This window comes from Dromiciops gliroides, chromosome 5 (genome assembly GCF_019393635.1).
Source record: "Dromiciops gliroides isolate mDroGli1 chromosome 5, mDroGli1.pri, whole genome shotgun sequence".
Lineage (NCBI taxonomy): Eukaryota > Metazoa > Chordata > Mammalia > Microbiotheria > Microbiotheriidae > Dromiciops > Dromiciops gliroides.
Window position 1 is genome coordinate 154,787,388 of NC_057865.1, and position 16,889 is coordinate 154,804,276.

The 16,889-nt window shown below is 36.3% G+C and overlaps 1 protein-coding gene across 1 annotated transcript in view; it reads right to left on the reverse strand.

Annotated features, from left to right (window-relative positions):
- Positions 1 to 2,321: 2,321 nt before the first annotated feature.
- LOC122728842 (cadherin-related family member 3-like) overlaps positions 2,322 to 16,889 on the reverse strand; it is a 136,339-nt gene continuing 121,771 nt past the window's right edge. Inside the window, exon 20 of the mRNA XM_043967588.1 lies at positions 2,322 to 2,456. Coding sequence (XP_043823523.1) covers positions 2,322 to 2,456 — 135 coding nt within the window. The remainder of the gene's footprint in view (positions 2,457 to 16,889) is intronic.

A 16,889-nucleotide genomic window follows, 5' to 3' on the forward strand; every position in this document is an offset into this window, starting at 1 on the left:
CTCCAAACCATCTTCTACACAGCTGATGAAGTAATTTTCCAAAATGCACATATACTATGTTATTCTTCACTTTAAGAATCTTTCACTTTGGGGATAAAATACAAGTTCCTGAGCTTGTTATTTAAAGCCCTTCAAAACCTACTGTGCCTGTCCCCTTTATCATTATTGCATTTTTGTGTTGGTAAGCAAGAGCCAGGGGTAGCTAGATAGTAGAGTGGATATAGCCAGGTCTAGAGTCAGGAAGACCTGAATCCAAATTCAGCCTCAGACACTTTCTAGCTGTGTGACCCTGAGAAAGTCACTTAATCCTGTTTGCCTCAGTTTCCAGCCCAGATAAAATGAGCTGGGGAAGGAAATGGCAACCTACTCTAGTATCTTTGCCAGAAAACCCCAATGGTGGTCATGAAGAGTGAGATATAATTGAAAAACAATTGAACCGGCAAGAAACTAGGCTTGTAGAGGCAACTGAAGGATTTGAATTGTATTATATGTGGCATGATTAGATCTGTATTATAGGAATATTCATTTGGCAGATGGATTAAAAAGGGACAAGAACTAAAGCAGGGAGACCAATTAGGAGGTTATTGCAAAAGTTCAGGAGAGTAAATATAGTATAAGTGCTTATGTGAGAGGAAGGAAAGAATGGATGCAAAAATACTTGGGAAGGGAGAATGAAGAATATTTGGGCACCTTGAATAAAGGGTAGATGACAGAATAAAGAGTGAAATATGATTCTAAACTTACAAGCTCTGGTTGATTAGAAAATGTCCCTGCCTTTGAAAGAAAAAATAAATTAGGAAGGGTGGGTTTAAAGGAATAATGATTTTGATTTGTGACTTACTGAATTTGAGTTGCCTATGAGACATTCCAATAGAGATGTCCAGCAGAATATATAGTAACAGAGGGACAAGGATGATTTTCCAGTCAAGGATAATTAGAAGAAATGGTTAGACTGAAGACAGAGCAACGTTATGAAATATTGATTCAAATCATTAAGGAGAGAAATGAAAAAAATCTATTTTTTCACATCAATGGCTGCCTAGTGATCTCTCTCATTCTTTATGTATCCAATTTATTTTTTTTTAGCTTAAGTGTAGCTTTTACATTTATTCTGACTACATGTATTTAATAGACATTAATAGATTTTACCCATTTTTCAGTCTATTGATCTTTTTAGATTCCAGCTTTGTACTTAAAAGTTTTAACTATCCCTCTAGCTTTATGTCATCTACAAATTTTCTAAGCATGCAACTGTCAAACTGATAAAGATATTGAAGACAGAGCATTGCAAAACCCTTCAGAAACCAACTATATATCTCTCTTTAGGTTTTCATTGATACATCCATCAACTCTCTTAGGGTCGCATCCAGTCATCTACAATTCTGTATGTATCTGACTATATTGTCTTTCTGTCTCGTACACAGAAATATCATGAGAACCATTGCAAAATGTCTCCCTGAAATACAGCTAAACAAGATATATGGCATGTTCCTGATTATCTATATAGTAATCCCATTTTTAAAATTCACTACTCTAGTAATCAGATTACTTGTATTTTGGTTTATAAATAGATTTATCCTACTCAAATTCCCTTATGCCATTTGAAAATCTATGTTGTGTATTAATTATAATAATTCAGGGCTAATGAATGAAAACTTCTTTGCTATGTGAAAGCTAAAAGTACTATGACCACAAAGTCCCTGTTTTAGTAAATAATTTACACAAGACCATCTCTATTCCTTAATTCCTGGTATATTTCCAATGAATCTGACAGACATTTGGAAGAAATCATGGGTAGGCAGGTTTAAATGAATGAACGCAGGTAAAATTTCAAGGGAAAATATCTCATTGCTGCAATACAAAGATGTTGCCCTATACATCCTCCTGAGAACTATGCACCATACTCCCCCCCCCCCCAAGGGGCAATGAGGGTTAAGTGACTTGCCCAGGGTCACACAGCTAGTAAGTGTCAAGTGTCTGAGGCCGGATTTGAACTCAGGTACTCCTGAATCCAGGGCTGGTGCTTTAACCACTGCGCCACCTAGCTGCCCCAACCATGTTTAAAAAATATATATATATCAACTCAATTCTCTATTAACACAGTAAGGTAGAAAGTGAGATATTTTGTCTCATTAGACATACTTGCTGGCCACAATGCTCTTTAATTAACTGTATTTCAGGTATTTTTTTTTAATCTTGAATTATTTGATAATTTCTCTCGTCCATTAGCCTAGACACCCTCTTTCCTGGTCTCTTTTAGTCATTCTTGATTGTCTTTCCTAGGAAATTAAGATGTTTAAATAGAAGTAATAATTCAAATCTTACTCTTTGAAGAGACACATGCAACAGCATAGAGACACATCAAAAAAAGGGACACTTGTTATAGTTATCACTGCAGAAATCCAATTATCAGGGCTCCAATAATATGAAATTCTTATTAATATAGATGTAGTCATCTGAAAATAAGAGAATATTAATAAAACATTAATAGCAAGATGCCTTGGAAATATGGCATATCTTAACATTTTTCTGAATTGGGAATGGCTTCTAAGTATTCTATTCTTATGTGTTAACCTCCTTTTTTAATAAAATGAGGCTTTGACCATTATTACTACCATAGTTAGAAAGAACAAAACATTTCCAAAATTGAATACTTAATTTTCTGCCTACAGAAACAATTTTTAGCTGTTCTCCTGAGTAGCTTGGGAGAATATGGCATTAAATGTTGGATAATTTTACTTCTGATGTGGAAACAAGTTATTGGTTGATAATATAACAAGGAAATTATCAAGGGAAGGAATTAATTACCTTTCTGCTAAATTACAATAGTTAGGTTAATTAAAACTGAAGATAGGACTGTTACTAATAATGCCTAAGCTAAAATGAAAAGGAAGGATTAAAGAATTAAGGTCAGCCTAGAAGCCTAGAATCAGAAACACAAAGATTAAAATCTATTATTCACACACTGCAACAATAGAAAACAAGGCCAACGGAGAATCATTGTTCAGGTTCTTAGGCCAGAGCAAGATAGGATGGAAGTGCTAAAATCAATAGGACTTAAATACTACTGCATTTGGTACTGCCTCCTAACTGGTCCTATCTCATCTACATGTACTGGATCATTCTAAAATTTAAGAACCAAATTAATATAAGCATATGTTGATCATGATTAATACTATACATATTTCAATTCCCTATATTTTAATCACTTTTATTTTTAAATTCATAAGCAACTTTCCTTATATTTACATAATGGTTGTTCAATACCAAAACACTAAATGAATTTTCAGTCAATCAAATGTTCAGTCAACCACACAATGTTGAAGCTAAAAAGGACCTTACTCTGACACACCAGTCCAAGAGGAAGAATAAGCTTCCTTTTTGCTCTTGACTGTCACCGACGTACTTTCCTTCTGCTACTATGACTTTTTTCGTTTTTTTAAATAAACATTTTATTTAAAGTTTTGAGTTCCAAATTCTATCAATCCCTCCCTCCCCACCCTCATTTAGGCAGTAAGCAATCAGATAGAGGTTATACACATGCAATTATGTAAAACATAATTAGCCATATTAGTCATTTTCTATAAGAAAAATCAAATAAAAGAAAAAAATGAAAAAAGTGAAAAATAGCATGCTTCAGTCTGTGTTCAATCAAAATCAGTTCTTTTGTTGGAGGTGGATAGTATGCTTCATCATTTGTCCTTTGGGATTGTCTTGGATCATTATATTGCCGGTCATTGTCATTCACATTTCTTCATCAAACAATATTGATGTCACTGTGGACAAAAGTCTCCTAGTTCTGCTCACTTCACTATACATCAGTTCATACAAGTCTTTCCAGGCCTTTCTCAAATCATCCTCCTTGTCATTTCTTACAGCACAATAATATTACATTATGATTATATACCACAGCTTGTTTAGCCATTCCCCAATTGATGGACATCTCTTTAATTTCCAATTCTTAGCCAACACAAAAAGAGCTGCCATAAATATTTTTTTGTACAAATATGTCTTTTTCTCTCTTTTTTGGATGTCTTTGGCATATAAACCTTGCAGTGGTATTGCTGGTGCTACTATAACTTAATAACCATTCCCAGAAAGGATATTTCATGACAAATGGGAAAAATGCATTATGGGTAGGATAGTAGATAGTAATGAACTGAATAATCATGGATGAAGGAATATTTATACCATGAGGAAATACCTCTCTCTTCTCTTTTAGGAAGTTATCTCACTAAGTGAGAGATACAACTGAAAAATGGGGGAAGGGGGATTAGAAAAATCTACAAAGCCAAAAAAGGGGAACTAAAAATAGATAACTTAGAAGATTTAATTTGATGAGGGATATAGATGATAAAGAAGGAATACATACAAAGGCCATGAATCAAAGAATGGAAGTCTAGAATAGGCAGAAAGGGAAGAGATATAATAAGGAGAATGATGAAATTAAATTCTTTTTAGGATAAGGTACAGATAATGTGTAACCTCTGTCCTAAAGCCCATTGGTATGGCACTTTCTCTTTCTTAATGGAGATGAATGCTGGGCCCTGCATGAGTCACAGGGTAGAGTTGGCAAGTGACCAGAGGGCTTCAGTTCTCATACAGACCCCCTTCAAGACTCTCCAAGTGGCACAGTCCCTCTGTGGACTTTCCAAGCTTCAAGTCTTCAGCTTTGAAAGGCTTCTAGCTTCGAGAGGAAAGATGGGAGAGGCCAATCCCATTTAGATTGCTGAGGAAAAGACTCCAGAAGACATGAGTGGGGCTGGTAGTCCAGCTTACTACACTAGAGAATGTGGGGAGTTTCCCTTTGGGTGAGATCCCAGACTCTCTTTCTTGATTGAGCTAATTTACTTCACTCCCATTGGGAGAGCTCCTTCTGAATTATCATTATATAGTCTTCTATGTATACCTCCTATAATTTCTATTTTATTATGATTGCATAAATGGTTTTCTTTGTTATTCTCTATATGTATTTATTGTGGAACTGGTATTGTGTAAGAAAGGGGTCAAGCCTTGGACAGAGTGTAGGGTCCTCCTCCTTCCTAGAAATGACAAAGTCATCAGAAGTTAAATGGAACCTTATCACATGGTCTAGACTAATAATAGTTAATGGAGCAGATAGATAGATATATTTCTAATTTGGTACCTCCTCCATCTGAAGAGACCAACGTGACCTCTGACACCAAATTCCTGCTTGCCTCCAGGTAGGAATGAGTCTCTGGCAGAAATGTGGGGAGATTAGAGCCTATTGATATCCATTCTGCCTCCCTTTGAGCCACACTATGATAGCCATACACCCTTCCATACAAATGGAAAAAAAATAGCAAAAGAAATATGCAAGTAAATGAATGCATCAAGAGAGACAAGTATGAGAACTGGAGTCAGGAAGACCCTCCTTCATATCATGCCTCACATATTTATAATAGTCAATTTTATATTTACTTACATATTTTGGTAACTAAGGGTGAATAAGAAGATAGGCATACTCTTAAGTTGTTGGAGCTATGAATTAAGATAACCTTTTGGAAAGCAACTTAGAATTATGAAAATCAATTGATTACAATTCCATACCTTTTGCTTTGGCACAGTGATTCACTTCTAGGCTTATATCCCTAAGTAGGTCATTGATAAGAAAACCATCCTATTTACCAAATATCTATACTTTGTGTGTGTTGTGTGTAGTGTGTGTGTGTGTGTAGTGTGTTGTGTGTGAGATAGCAAAGACTTAATATCAATCAAGTGGGGAATGGCTAAACAAACTATAGCACATGGAATGATAATAGAAATATATAAATATTGTTGAATGCAGAGAGCATATAAAAATGTACATGATACTAATGCAGAGTGCAGCAAGCCAAGTGTCAAGTGAGCAATATGCAGAATGATTTGAAACCAGAAAATAACACACACACACACAAATCAAAAGTGAATGTTTCAAAAAAAACATTTTTTAATTACTAGGTCTAAAAGAGAAACTATGATAAGTCAGCCCCCTCCCTATTCCTTTGCAGAGGTAAGAAAGTCCTATTGGTATAGCACTATACATATTTTTCAGATATTTTGGGATTTTTTCTATTTAAAAATAGTATTTGTATACACAGGATGCTTCCTGGGAAAGGAAAAAGAATCTGAAAGAAATTTTGGAAATGAGAGAAAAAAGATATCAATAAAATTTAATTCTTAAGTGAAAGTCAAATCAGGAAAAATTTAAAGAAATACTTTTACATGTAAGAAGAGGTGACATTAACTGAGGAATTTTCAAAATTGTAATATCTGGGATTCTTTAAATTATCTCAAGTCTAGAATTTCAGTTTCAGGAGAAGAAAACAATTTTTTTTAAAGATAAAAAATAAAAGCAAGGAGCATAGCTCCTAAGGTAATAAAGTAATAGCAAATGCCAACATAATCTCTACTGGGCTCCTTCTTCTCTGCTTAAAAACATCCACCTTCCTGTCAAGCTACTAACTTCCTTCTCTCCTCCTCTACACTGATAAACATCGAGAAAAAGTAGTTTCAATTTGCTGCTGCTTCTTCCTCACCAACTATTCATTCCTTATTCCCCAGACAAAAGCTAAATCCAAAGGGCAAGGACATCGTCTCTAGTATATTCTCAAACCCACTTCTGGCCTCTTCATTTATAGGTATTGCCGCTAAAAATCTCAAAGGGACTTCTATCCACAGGCTTACACAATTATCTGCTGAACATCATCACCTAGATATTCACCTTTGCTAAAAAGGAAATTGAATTTATTATCCTTCTAAAACTTTCCTCGCTTGTCAAAAAAAATATGTCCCTAGTTTTAATACAATACTATTCTCCTAGTCACCCACTCTTAGAACCTCAGATTCATCTATGACTTTGCCTGATCTTTCACCCCATCTCCTTTATCACTTGTCACAGCGTTGTGCACAATGAAGGTGTTCAAACATACATTCGGAATGAATAGATAGATGAATAGTTAGATGGATAAAATAATCAACAAATGGATGAACGAATGAAAAAAAATGAATGCATCAAGAGAGACAAGTATGAGAACTGGAGTCAGGAAGACCCTCTTTCATATCATGCCTCACATATTTATAATAGTCAATTTTATATATAATCTTTAGCCTCTTTCCTTTCTTAATTGTGAACCTTTGTTTTTAAACAGATTTTTTTCTTCATCTATCCTTATGTCCATCTTCACATTGGGGTCTTTATATCATGTGAATGCTAAATTGACTTAGATGAACTTATTGAATTTCTTATAGAATTTTCTGCCACTTCATCCTCTGCAAAGATATCATTATCTTCACAGCAGTCTCTTTGTTTATGCTAATCAGATGACTTAGAGGTAAGATGACCAATTCTACTATGACATTACTATATGTTTATTGATATCTTTGGGCCCAAATGAAACAAATCCCCCCAAACTCCTTTATTTTCCTCTCCATGAAAAATCTGTGAACCATGCCTCTATTTAGCTGCACTGTCTGTGTGGGTTCTGGTTTCATTTATAATAGCTAAAATAAAGACGTCAATATTGAGATGTTTTGGTCCCTCCGGTGCTCCTTGGTCATTGGAAAAGAATAAGGACTTAGACAATAAATAGTTGAATCTACTCTTGTTCTTTCCGTCATAGGTCATAGGTAAAAATAGTCAATGACCTTCTAAAGGGGTCAGGTACATTGACAGTGGCAAAAAATTCTAAACTAGGTCTTCCAACTTCTATGACTAAACAATTCCCAATTTTACCAGAGGATGGCAGCATAGCACATCATAAGTTTTTTTCAAACTTGGTTTATTGACATTTTCTAAGGCAATATAAGGCACAAAACTGGATTTCCACAAATAAAAAGGAAAGGTTGACCTGAAACTTTACAAATAAAATAAGGCAACAAGAGGATTATTTTAAGGGCAGGAAGTCAAATGGTACTTTTTTTTTTTAATTTTAATGAGGCAAAACAATTCTGATTACTGGAAATTTCTGGTAGAGAATAAATCATTGTATGACTCTACATTATAGTTTACAATGTAAGAATTGGGCATGTCTGGACAAAGGAAGACCAAGAGATGAGAATAAATACTGACAGTGCCAATTGTTCCATGGTACACAACAGATCAACCACTCATTTTTCACTCCCTTTTAAACTAAGCAGTCCGCTGCAATCATAAGTGCTCAAAAGACTGAGTTGGTGACAATATGGTTCAGTCATTAACTCACCCAAATTCCTTTTCAGTTCATCTGGAAATGATACCTCTAACCAGAAAAAAAAAAAGTCATATGGAAATAATACCACCAGTGTATAGTCAGTGGCCCAGGACTTTAGTTCTGATAAAGAAGGGGGAATAACCAAATAAGCAACAAGTATTTATATTATTAATTATCTATTATGTGCTAGACATTTTGTGATGTGGTGGGATTACAAATGGCAAAGTGAAGCAGTGTGTAATTTTAAGGAGTCAACACCCTTAAGAAGGGTTCAATCTAAGAAGTATCTGGTAATAAGCTCAGAAGTATAGTTTTTAACAATCTTGGGAAACAGAATTTTGCCCCTGGTAGCAAGCTAGTGGCTACAGTCACATGTAAATAAAAGCAGGTGGTACTGCAACTATACTGGTATAAATATTGATAGGTATGCCTACATTACACACATTCCTATGAATATATTAACATAGATGTATACATGCAGATACATTGCCTATATACACACATATGCATTGTATATGTGAATGTGAACATGTACATTATGTATACATGTGGGGTGGGTGTGTATAGTGAAGTAATGACTGTTTAAATTTAAGAATATTAGCTTGCCAAAAATGACCACATACTATATAGGATTAAAATCTGACTTTAGAATGAGAAAGGACTGGGGCTCAATTTCTTCCCCCCAGTAATATGCCAATAGTAAAATCACTTAACGTCTCAACGCTTGTATATAACTCTTTAAGCATTTGGTAATGAGAATTTATACAAGCGAATTATCTTTTTGATTCCAGGTATAAGCTGTAAGGGAGCAGCTAGGTGGCACAGTGAATGGAGGGCCTGGTCTGCAGTCAGGAAGACTCATCTTCCTGAGTACAAATGCAGCCTCAAATACTTACTAGTTGTGTGACCCTGGGCAAGTTACTTAACCCTGTTTGCCTCTGTTTCTTTATCTATAAAATGAGCTAGAGAAGGAAATGACAAACCACTCTAGCATCTTTTCCAAGAAAATCCCAAATGAGGTCATGAAGAGTTTGGCACAACTGAAATGACTAAACAACAACAACAAAAATAATCTGTAAAGGGTACCTTCCCAATCTTCTTCACATTTTTATCTACACGACACTAAGAACTCCCCCTCCCAATATGTGGGTATACACACATATATACATGTTTTTGCATATGCACATATGTATATCTAAAAATATATGTATATTATATAACTATGCCTTCTTTTCATGAGAAAGCTAGACCTGTTTTTAGGGAGTTCTAATCTAAAGGGAATTTGAAAGTTTGGATTTTTTTTTTTGTTAGGCAATTGGGGTTAAGTGACTTACACAGGGTCACACAGCTAGTGTTAAGTGTCTGAGGTCAAATTTGAACTCAGGTCCTACTGAATCCAGGGCAGATGCTTTATCTACTGCGCCACCTAGCTGCCCCTGAAAGTTTGAATTTTTAAAAAGAAGGAAGTATATGTAGAGAAAAATCTTTCTACAGGGATTAATGATAACAATACATTGAATTTATACAACATGTTCACTCCAAATAACTTTCACATCTGTTATTTCAGTTGATCCTAACAACATCCTTGTGAAATAGGAAGGATAAGTAGTCTAATCTCCTCCCTAAAGCCTGTACCTATAGTAAATATTTAAATATGTATTTAATTACAGGCCTGGCATTTTTATTTATATCTTCTTTCAATTCATCGTCTAGATCTCTTGTTAGACCCAAATCTCTGGGTGAGCATTTAGTTCTCCCATTTAGGGATAACATTTGACTAGGACAGATTTTCTGGGGCTATTCTAGGTTTTAGGGGATTTCTCAGACCCACTCTACTCCAAGGGCCTGGACCCAAATCATGCTAGTGTAGATTCTGGAAATGGGAGAAGAGAAGAGAGAGCAAACTTATCCAGTTGAATTCATATTAATAGTGGACACCACCACTTGTCCAATTCAATCTACTGCCAAATATTCTACCTTCACAACATTCTCTTAGGTTGCTCTTCTTTCCCTCTCTTCACTCACAGAGGTACTACCCTAGTTCAGGCTTTCTTCACTGCTCTGTACACTAATCTATCATATTACTAAAGTCTTCAAACTGGTCTCCCTGCCTCAAATCTTTCCTCATTTGATCCCATCTTCCACAGGTTTGCCAAAGTTATTTTCTTAAAATGCAGGTCTCAGAGTCAGCTAGCTGGTTGAGTGGAAAGAGCACTGAGTCTAGAGTGAGGAAAATCTGAGTTTAAATTTAGCCTTAGCCATTAGCTATGAGACCATGAGCAATTCAGTTAACCTTTGTTTGCCTCAGTTTCCTCATTGGTAAAATGGGAATAATAATAGTACCTACCTCCCAGGGTTGTTGTGAGGATCAAGTCAGATCATATTTGTAAAGTGCTTAGCACAGTAGCAGTTAGTGCATAGTAGAATTGCCAGGTAAATGCTTTCTTGTTGTTCAGTTGTTTTCAGTTGTGTCTAACTCTGTGACCCCATTTGGGATTTTTTGGCAGATATACTGGAGTGGTTTGCCATTTCCTTCTCTGGCCCATTTTACACATGAGAAAACTGGGGCAAATAGGATTAAGTGACTTGCCCAGGGTCACACACACCTAGTAAGTGTCTAATGCTGGATTTGAATTCAAGGAGATGACTCTTTCTAGCTGCAGGCACAACACTGCAACTACTGAACCACCTAGCTTCACCTATATAAATATACACACATATGTATACGTGTATGTGTATATATATGTGTGTGTGTATGTGTACACATGTACATGTGTATATACATACATATATAAGTGTACCTATATATAAAACATGCTGGCATTATTGTCAAGTTTCAAAAACTCCAGTGCATACATATTATCTCCAGGCTGAAAAATAAATACCTGTGTTTGGCATTGAAAGCTCTTTCTAGCCTGGCCTTTTCCTACTTTCCCTGTCTTTTTGAAGTTTACTCTCCTCCCCAAACTGTATGAACCATATACACTTGCATACTTACTTCTCCCCTAGCATGATACTCCATCTCATATCTCTGCAGTTGCATTGGCTGTTCCCTATGACTGAAACACTATCTCCTCCATTCTTTAGTTTCTCTGGCTTCTTTCAAAATCAGATTAAATTCAGGGCAGCTAGGTGACACAGTGGATAAAGCACTGGCCCTGGATTCAGGAGGACCTGAGTTCAAATCCAGCCTCAGACACTTGACACTACCTGGGCAAGTCACTTAACTCTCATTGCCCCACCCCCCCAAAAAAAAAGTCATATTAAATTCTACCATCTGTAGAAAGCCTATCCCAGTCACCTCACCTACTAATGCCTTCCCCTCTGAGCCACTAATGCCTTCCCCTCTGAGATTATCTTCCATCTACTCCCTATCTATCACGTATGTACACAGTTATTTATAAGTTCTATTTCCCATTAGAATGTAAGCTCCTTGGAATTATTATTTTTTATTTTTTACATTTCTTTCTATCACTAGCATTTAGAAACAAGGTCATATAGTTTAAGTGTTTATAAATGTTTTTTAATTGATCTGTCTGTGCATTCTTTCTTCGTATTTCCCAGTAACTTCCTGCTTTGCTATTTTAAATACAAAGTAATTTGATGCTTTATATTTTAATAAATAAAAACTTTAACAATAAGATTGTATCTACTTTCAAATGGATTTTGCTCATTGGTCTATTGTATGTGCTGGACAAAAGTTCTACATAAACATTTACACAGTGATTTTTGCCAGGACTAATATCTGCCTATCTTAATTCTCTAAAGTATTAAGCTCCCTTTTTGTTCAAATTATTAGGCTCTCCTATCCAAATCACTTTCTAAATAATTCTTTTGGGGGGGGGGCAGGCAATGAGGGTTAAGTGACTTGCCCAGGTCACACAGCTAGTAAGTGTCAAGTGTCTGAGTCTGGATTTGAAACTCAGGTCCTCCTGAATCCAGGGCTGGGTGCTTTATCCACTGTGCCACCTCGCTGCCCCCCCCAATAATTCTTGATACAAAACCACAGATGCATTACAACTGGGCTTCAGGGCCTTATATCAAAGGATAGTCTGAAAGATCCATTAACCAAATAATCTAAAATTGAGGGAAAATACTAAATAAAACTCCATTCCTTCAGTAGGAGATAGAATGAATGTTAAAGTTCCTTAGATTTCTAATTTTAACTTTCTGTGACCTTTAAGGACTCAAGATTTTAGCAGGCAGTATGTTCCAATAGAAAAAGCACTAAAATTGGAGTGAGAGGACCTACATTTGAATGTCAGTTCTGCATCCTGTGTCACCTTGGGCAAAGTGGTGGGTTAAATTACCTCTCTGTGCCCTAGGGTTTTTATCTGTAAGATAAGGCTGAACTAGGTAGCATCTCAGGTCCTTTCCAACTTCAGCTCCTTAATCCTATAAAATTATTTATTTTGCAAACATAAAAAACTACCATGAAACAGTTCCTTAAAAGATCTATGCATTTTATTATTATGGGTACTTCCATTACTTCATATTGCAATCCCTTTAAAGATGTAGAGAGACCATCTATGAGATACAGTGACCCAAAACATTACTCATTGGATTGTTAACATTCTGGTGATGATACTTCCTGAACTTAGATCCTTGAATTGCAGACACAGAGTCTATGGCTGGGCATGAACTCAAAACTTTTGCCAGTTGGTAGGGCCCTCTAGAATTTGCTCAGCTTATATTTATAACTTATGAAATATATAAATATTTCATATATGTGTGTATATATCTATATCTATATATAACTTATGGTCACATCCATTTCTTGAAGAGCCATCAAAATAGGACCTTAATGCAGGTATCTCAATAAAGATAATTTGTTATGTGTGAAAAAAAGGTTCATACATTAATTGAAATCATGCCTTTTTAACAAAATAAACTGTTGTCAGAAGAGCATTTCCCTTAGTTTTCATTTGCACATGTAGTGGGGATCTGTGCATGCATCAGAGCATTGTACCTGAATGCATTCCAAAAATCATTCTTAAAAAGGATTTGTCTTGCACAGGAGGACATTTCCATACAGTCTTCTGTTTCTATCATATTGAGAAAGCTTTCATTCTTTTTTTTTCTTGTGAACATACTTAAGCAAAAAGTATGGAAAAAATCATTCCTATTGATCAACTGAGTAGTTCTCTATCATAAACATGAAAAAGTGTTGAAATAAATGACTAATGATATATAGAAATCTGAGTTTGTGTGTCATCAGGCATTCGCCTCACTGTTAGGGAAGTGACCACTAAAAAAATAGAAGTTACCATTTGCCATTTGGTCATGCATTCAGTGTCATCCAGCTGTATCCAGTTAATTTGATTTGATTCATAATCTCAACTGCTTACCTTGTTCCATTGTCCAAAAAAATGATGGTGACAGTATTCTGCCTTGTCATGATATCCTTCATCAGTGGATATTATTGTAGGGTAAATGTACAAGGCACTAAAGGATATCTACTGACATTTTAAACTTTACAATTAATTCTCATTTTAGTAGTTTTGTTTTTTTTAACTCTTTCCACATCAGTAATAAATTCCCATTCATCATAGTCAAATGGTAATATGATACATAATGTTGACAGAGATCTAAAAAAGCTTATGAGCAAATTTCTAGTCTGAGCTAAATTATTGTGCAAAATCCATGTTTTTACCTGAGTTTAACCACAACAACAAAAAAAAAAACACCCACAACCCTTTAGATGAAAGCAAATAGGAAAGAAAAGAATGTCAGATCTGGAGGTGGCTCTTGAGAAATATGGTCCAAGAGATTGACACCCCCCAACCCCGACTTCACAGATGAGGAAGGGAAATTTTGAAAAAGTCAAATAATGAAGAAGTTGCAGTCCAGACCAGAACACAGGGTATTTGGATGCTTTGTTCAGTACTATTCCATGCTGTCTCATACACTGTGACTAAAAAATTTCCACATGATGGCCTTGATACTTTCTTCTATTTTTTCATTCTTTTAATTCTGCTTGACTGATTCCTGGTGTCCTCATGGATTCCTATCTCTTCGAATTGTCCAATTTTAATTTTTAAGGCATTCTTTTTCTTATGAGATTATGCACCATTTTTTTTTCCATTTGGCCAAATGAATTTTTTAGGCATTGTTTTCTTCAGTGAGATTAATGCACCATTTTTTCCATTTGGCACCAGATGATTTTTAAAGGAATTGTTTTCTTCAATCAATCTTGGTGCTTCCTTTTCCAAGCTGCTGATTCTTTTTCATAATTTTCTGTTTTGCTTTCATTTCTCTCCCCATTATTTCTCCTACCTCTCTCAATTGACTTTGGAAATCCTTTTTGAGCTTTTTTCTTCTATGTCTCTCACCTGATTTTTAAAATCCTTTTTGAGCTCTTCCAGGAAGCTTTTTGTTCTTCAGACCAATCCAACTTCCCTCTTGAGCTTCACATGTAGGCAATTTTGAGAGTATTGTCCTCATCTGAGTTTGTGTTGGCCTCTTCTCTTCTTGATACAGAAGCTCTCATTGTGAGAGCTCTTTTTGCTTCTTACTCATACTGCAACTTATTTATTTATTCATTCATTCATTCATTTATTTATTTTTAAGTTGAGGTCTGCATCTGGGGGGCACCAGGGTCCCTGTTTTGTGTTTCTTGTGTTGGGTGGAGGGGCTGTGTCACTGGCTTTTTACAGTGAGGCCTCTATGGTGTGTGAATTTCCCCATGCCCTGGACCTTCCTGTCTGAGCGCGCTGGAATCAGTGGGCCTAGTCGCGCCTATCCTGTGTGTGGTGCCTGCCCTGTCAGCTGGTGCAGGTGGCTTTCACCACTGTCCTGCTGCACCACGAATTTTTGAGCCAGGGTCCGGGGCCTCAGTTGCCTCGGCTGTGATCCACAGCTTCCTGCTGAATTTGCCCCAACCCCCTTGGCTTCTTGTGCTGCCGCCCTGCACTTTTGCGCGCCTCCCTTTTGCCCGAGTCAGACTGACCTTTCCTGAAGTCTTCTAAATTATCTCTAGTTGGAAGACTGTGTCTCTCTGTCTCTTTGCAGGTACTCTAGTTTCAGAATCCATCCAGGGGCTTGATTTAATGTTCTTTTTGAGGGAACAGAAGGAGAGCTCAGGCAGCTTGCTGATTTCTCTCCGCCATCTTAGCTCCACCCCTTGCCTCAATACTTTCTATAGGCCAACCTAGCTGCATATAGGAACAGAAAATTTAGCAGTCACCTCATGAAAACGTTTTATTTCAAATACCCAGAAAACTGAGGAGAGAACTTTCATTGTGGATGAATTACCTGGGTAACTGAATTTCACATCTCTTACTGCATATAGTGACATTGTCTAACTGGGGTTTTGCTAAAATTATTGAAATTTGAAGTCTATGCTGTACAAAATAAAAGCTCTTTGAGGGGTTTTTTAATGCTGTGTAGACCTGAACTCCATAGTTCCTCTTGGCTGTTTATATCATATGTGAAAAGAGACTGAAAATGAAAACTGTTATGTCCGTTAAGTATCATGATGCCATGGCCTTGCCCCATTCTTTTTTTTGGAGGGGAAAGAAAGTCAGAAGTGCAGATACACACACACGCACACACACACATGCACATATATGTAGTGTAATGAACTTGCCAAATATTTTTTATTATTTTTCTGAAATGTGGAATTCATAAAAGAGCTACTTCTTAGGCAGAGGCCTAAGCCATGACTCAGCTTCCTAGGAAGAGGCAAAAGGAATGTGGAGTAAAGGAAATGGGGGGGGAGTGGTTGACACTAAAGCATATTCATCTATTAAACTTAATCAGTGATAGGAGAGCTAGGTGGAGTATTGGGGGTTCATTCTATGAACCTGAGCAGCCAAGTCTTGAAGGAGAAGCCATGCTGGGAGTTTTATGAGAAGGCTAGCATTAGAGAGAGGGATTGTGAAGGCCAAAGTTCATTTTACTAAAACACAATGTCCATTTATGGTAACAGGAAAATGAGAAATTTCAGACCCAAAGCAAATCAATTACTTTAGTCAGAATGACCAAGAATTCAGTGAAGATTTGTCTAGGATGAGAGATAGAAAGAACTTCTGGGAGATAGAGTATTAACATCTTCAGAAAGCAGTAGAGATAAAGTCTTGTCTTTGAGCTGAGAAATAGAAGAGGATGGGGAGGACCCCACCAAATCTATGATAAATTGGTCTATAACAAAGAACTGAGTGAGAAGGTATGAGAAAGAGAGACCTTAAGAAAAGAAATACCTTTCTCAGAACCTTTGTTCACACATTATATGAAGATGAGATTTTGGGGAAAAGATTCTGAAGATTGTGACACTACTTATCCTTGCCAAGTATATCCACCAGCTAAAATTTAGTTAATATCAAGGATGAGATCTAGCAGAAAAATATCATTCAAGAGAGAGCTAAGAAAGAGCAAGGTTTAATTGTTTATAGCTGATGCTTAAGAGCATTTTTTGTTATTTGTTGTTGTTCAGTAATTCTTTCAGTCCTGTTGACTGTGATCACATTTGGGGTTTTCTTGGTAAAGATACTCGTGGGTTAACATTTCCTTCTCCAGCCTCATTTTATAGATAAGGAACCTGAGGCAAACAGGTAAAGTGACTTGTCCAGCATCATGTAGCTGGTAACTAAGTTCAGATTTAAACTCAAGGAGATGAATCTTCCTGATTTCAGGCCCAGCATTCTATCCACTGTACCACCTAGCTGCCCCATTAGGGCCAATATCACCACCATAATG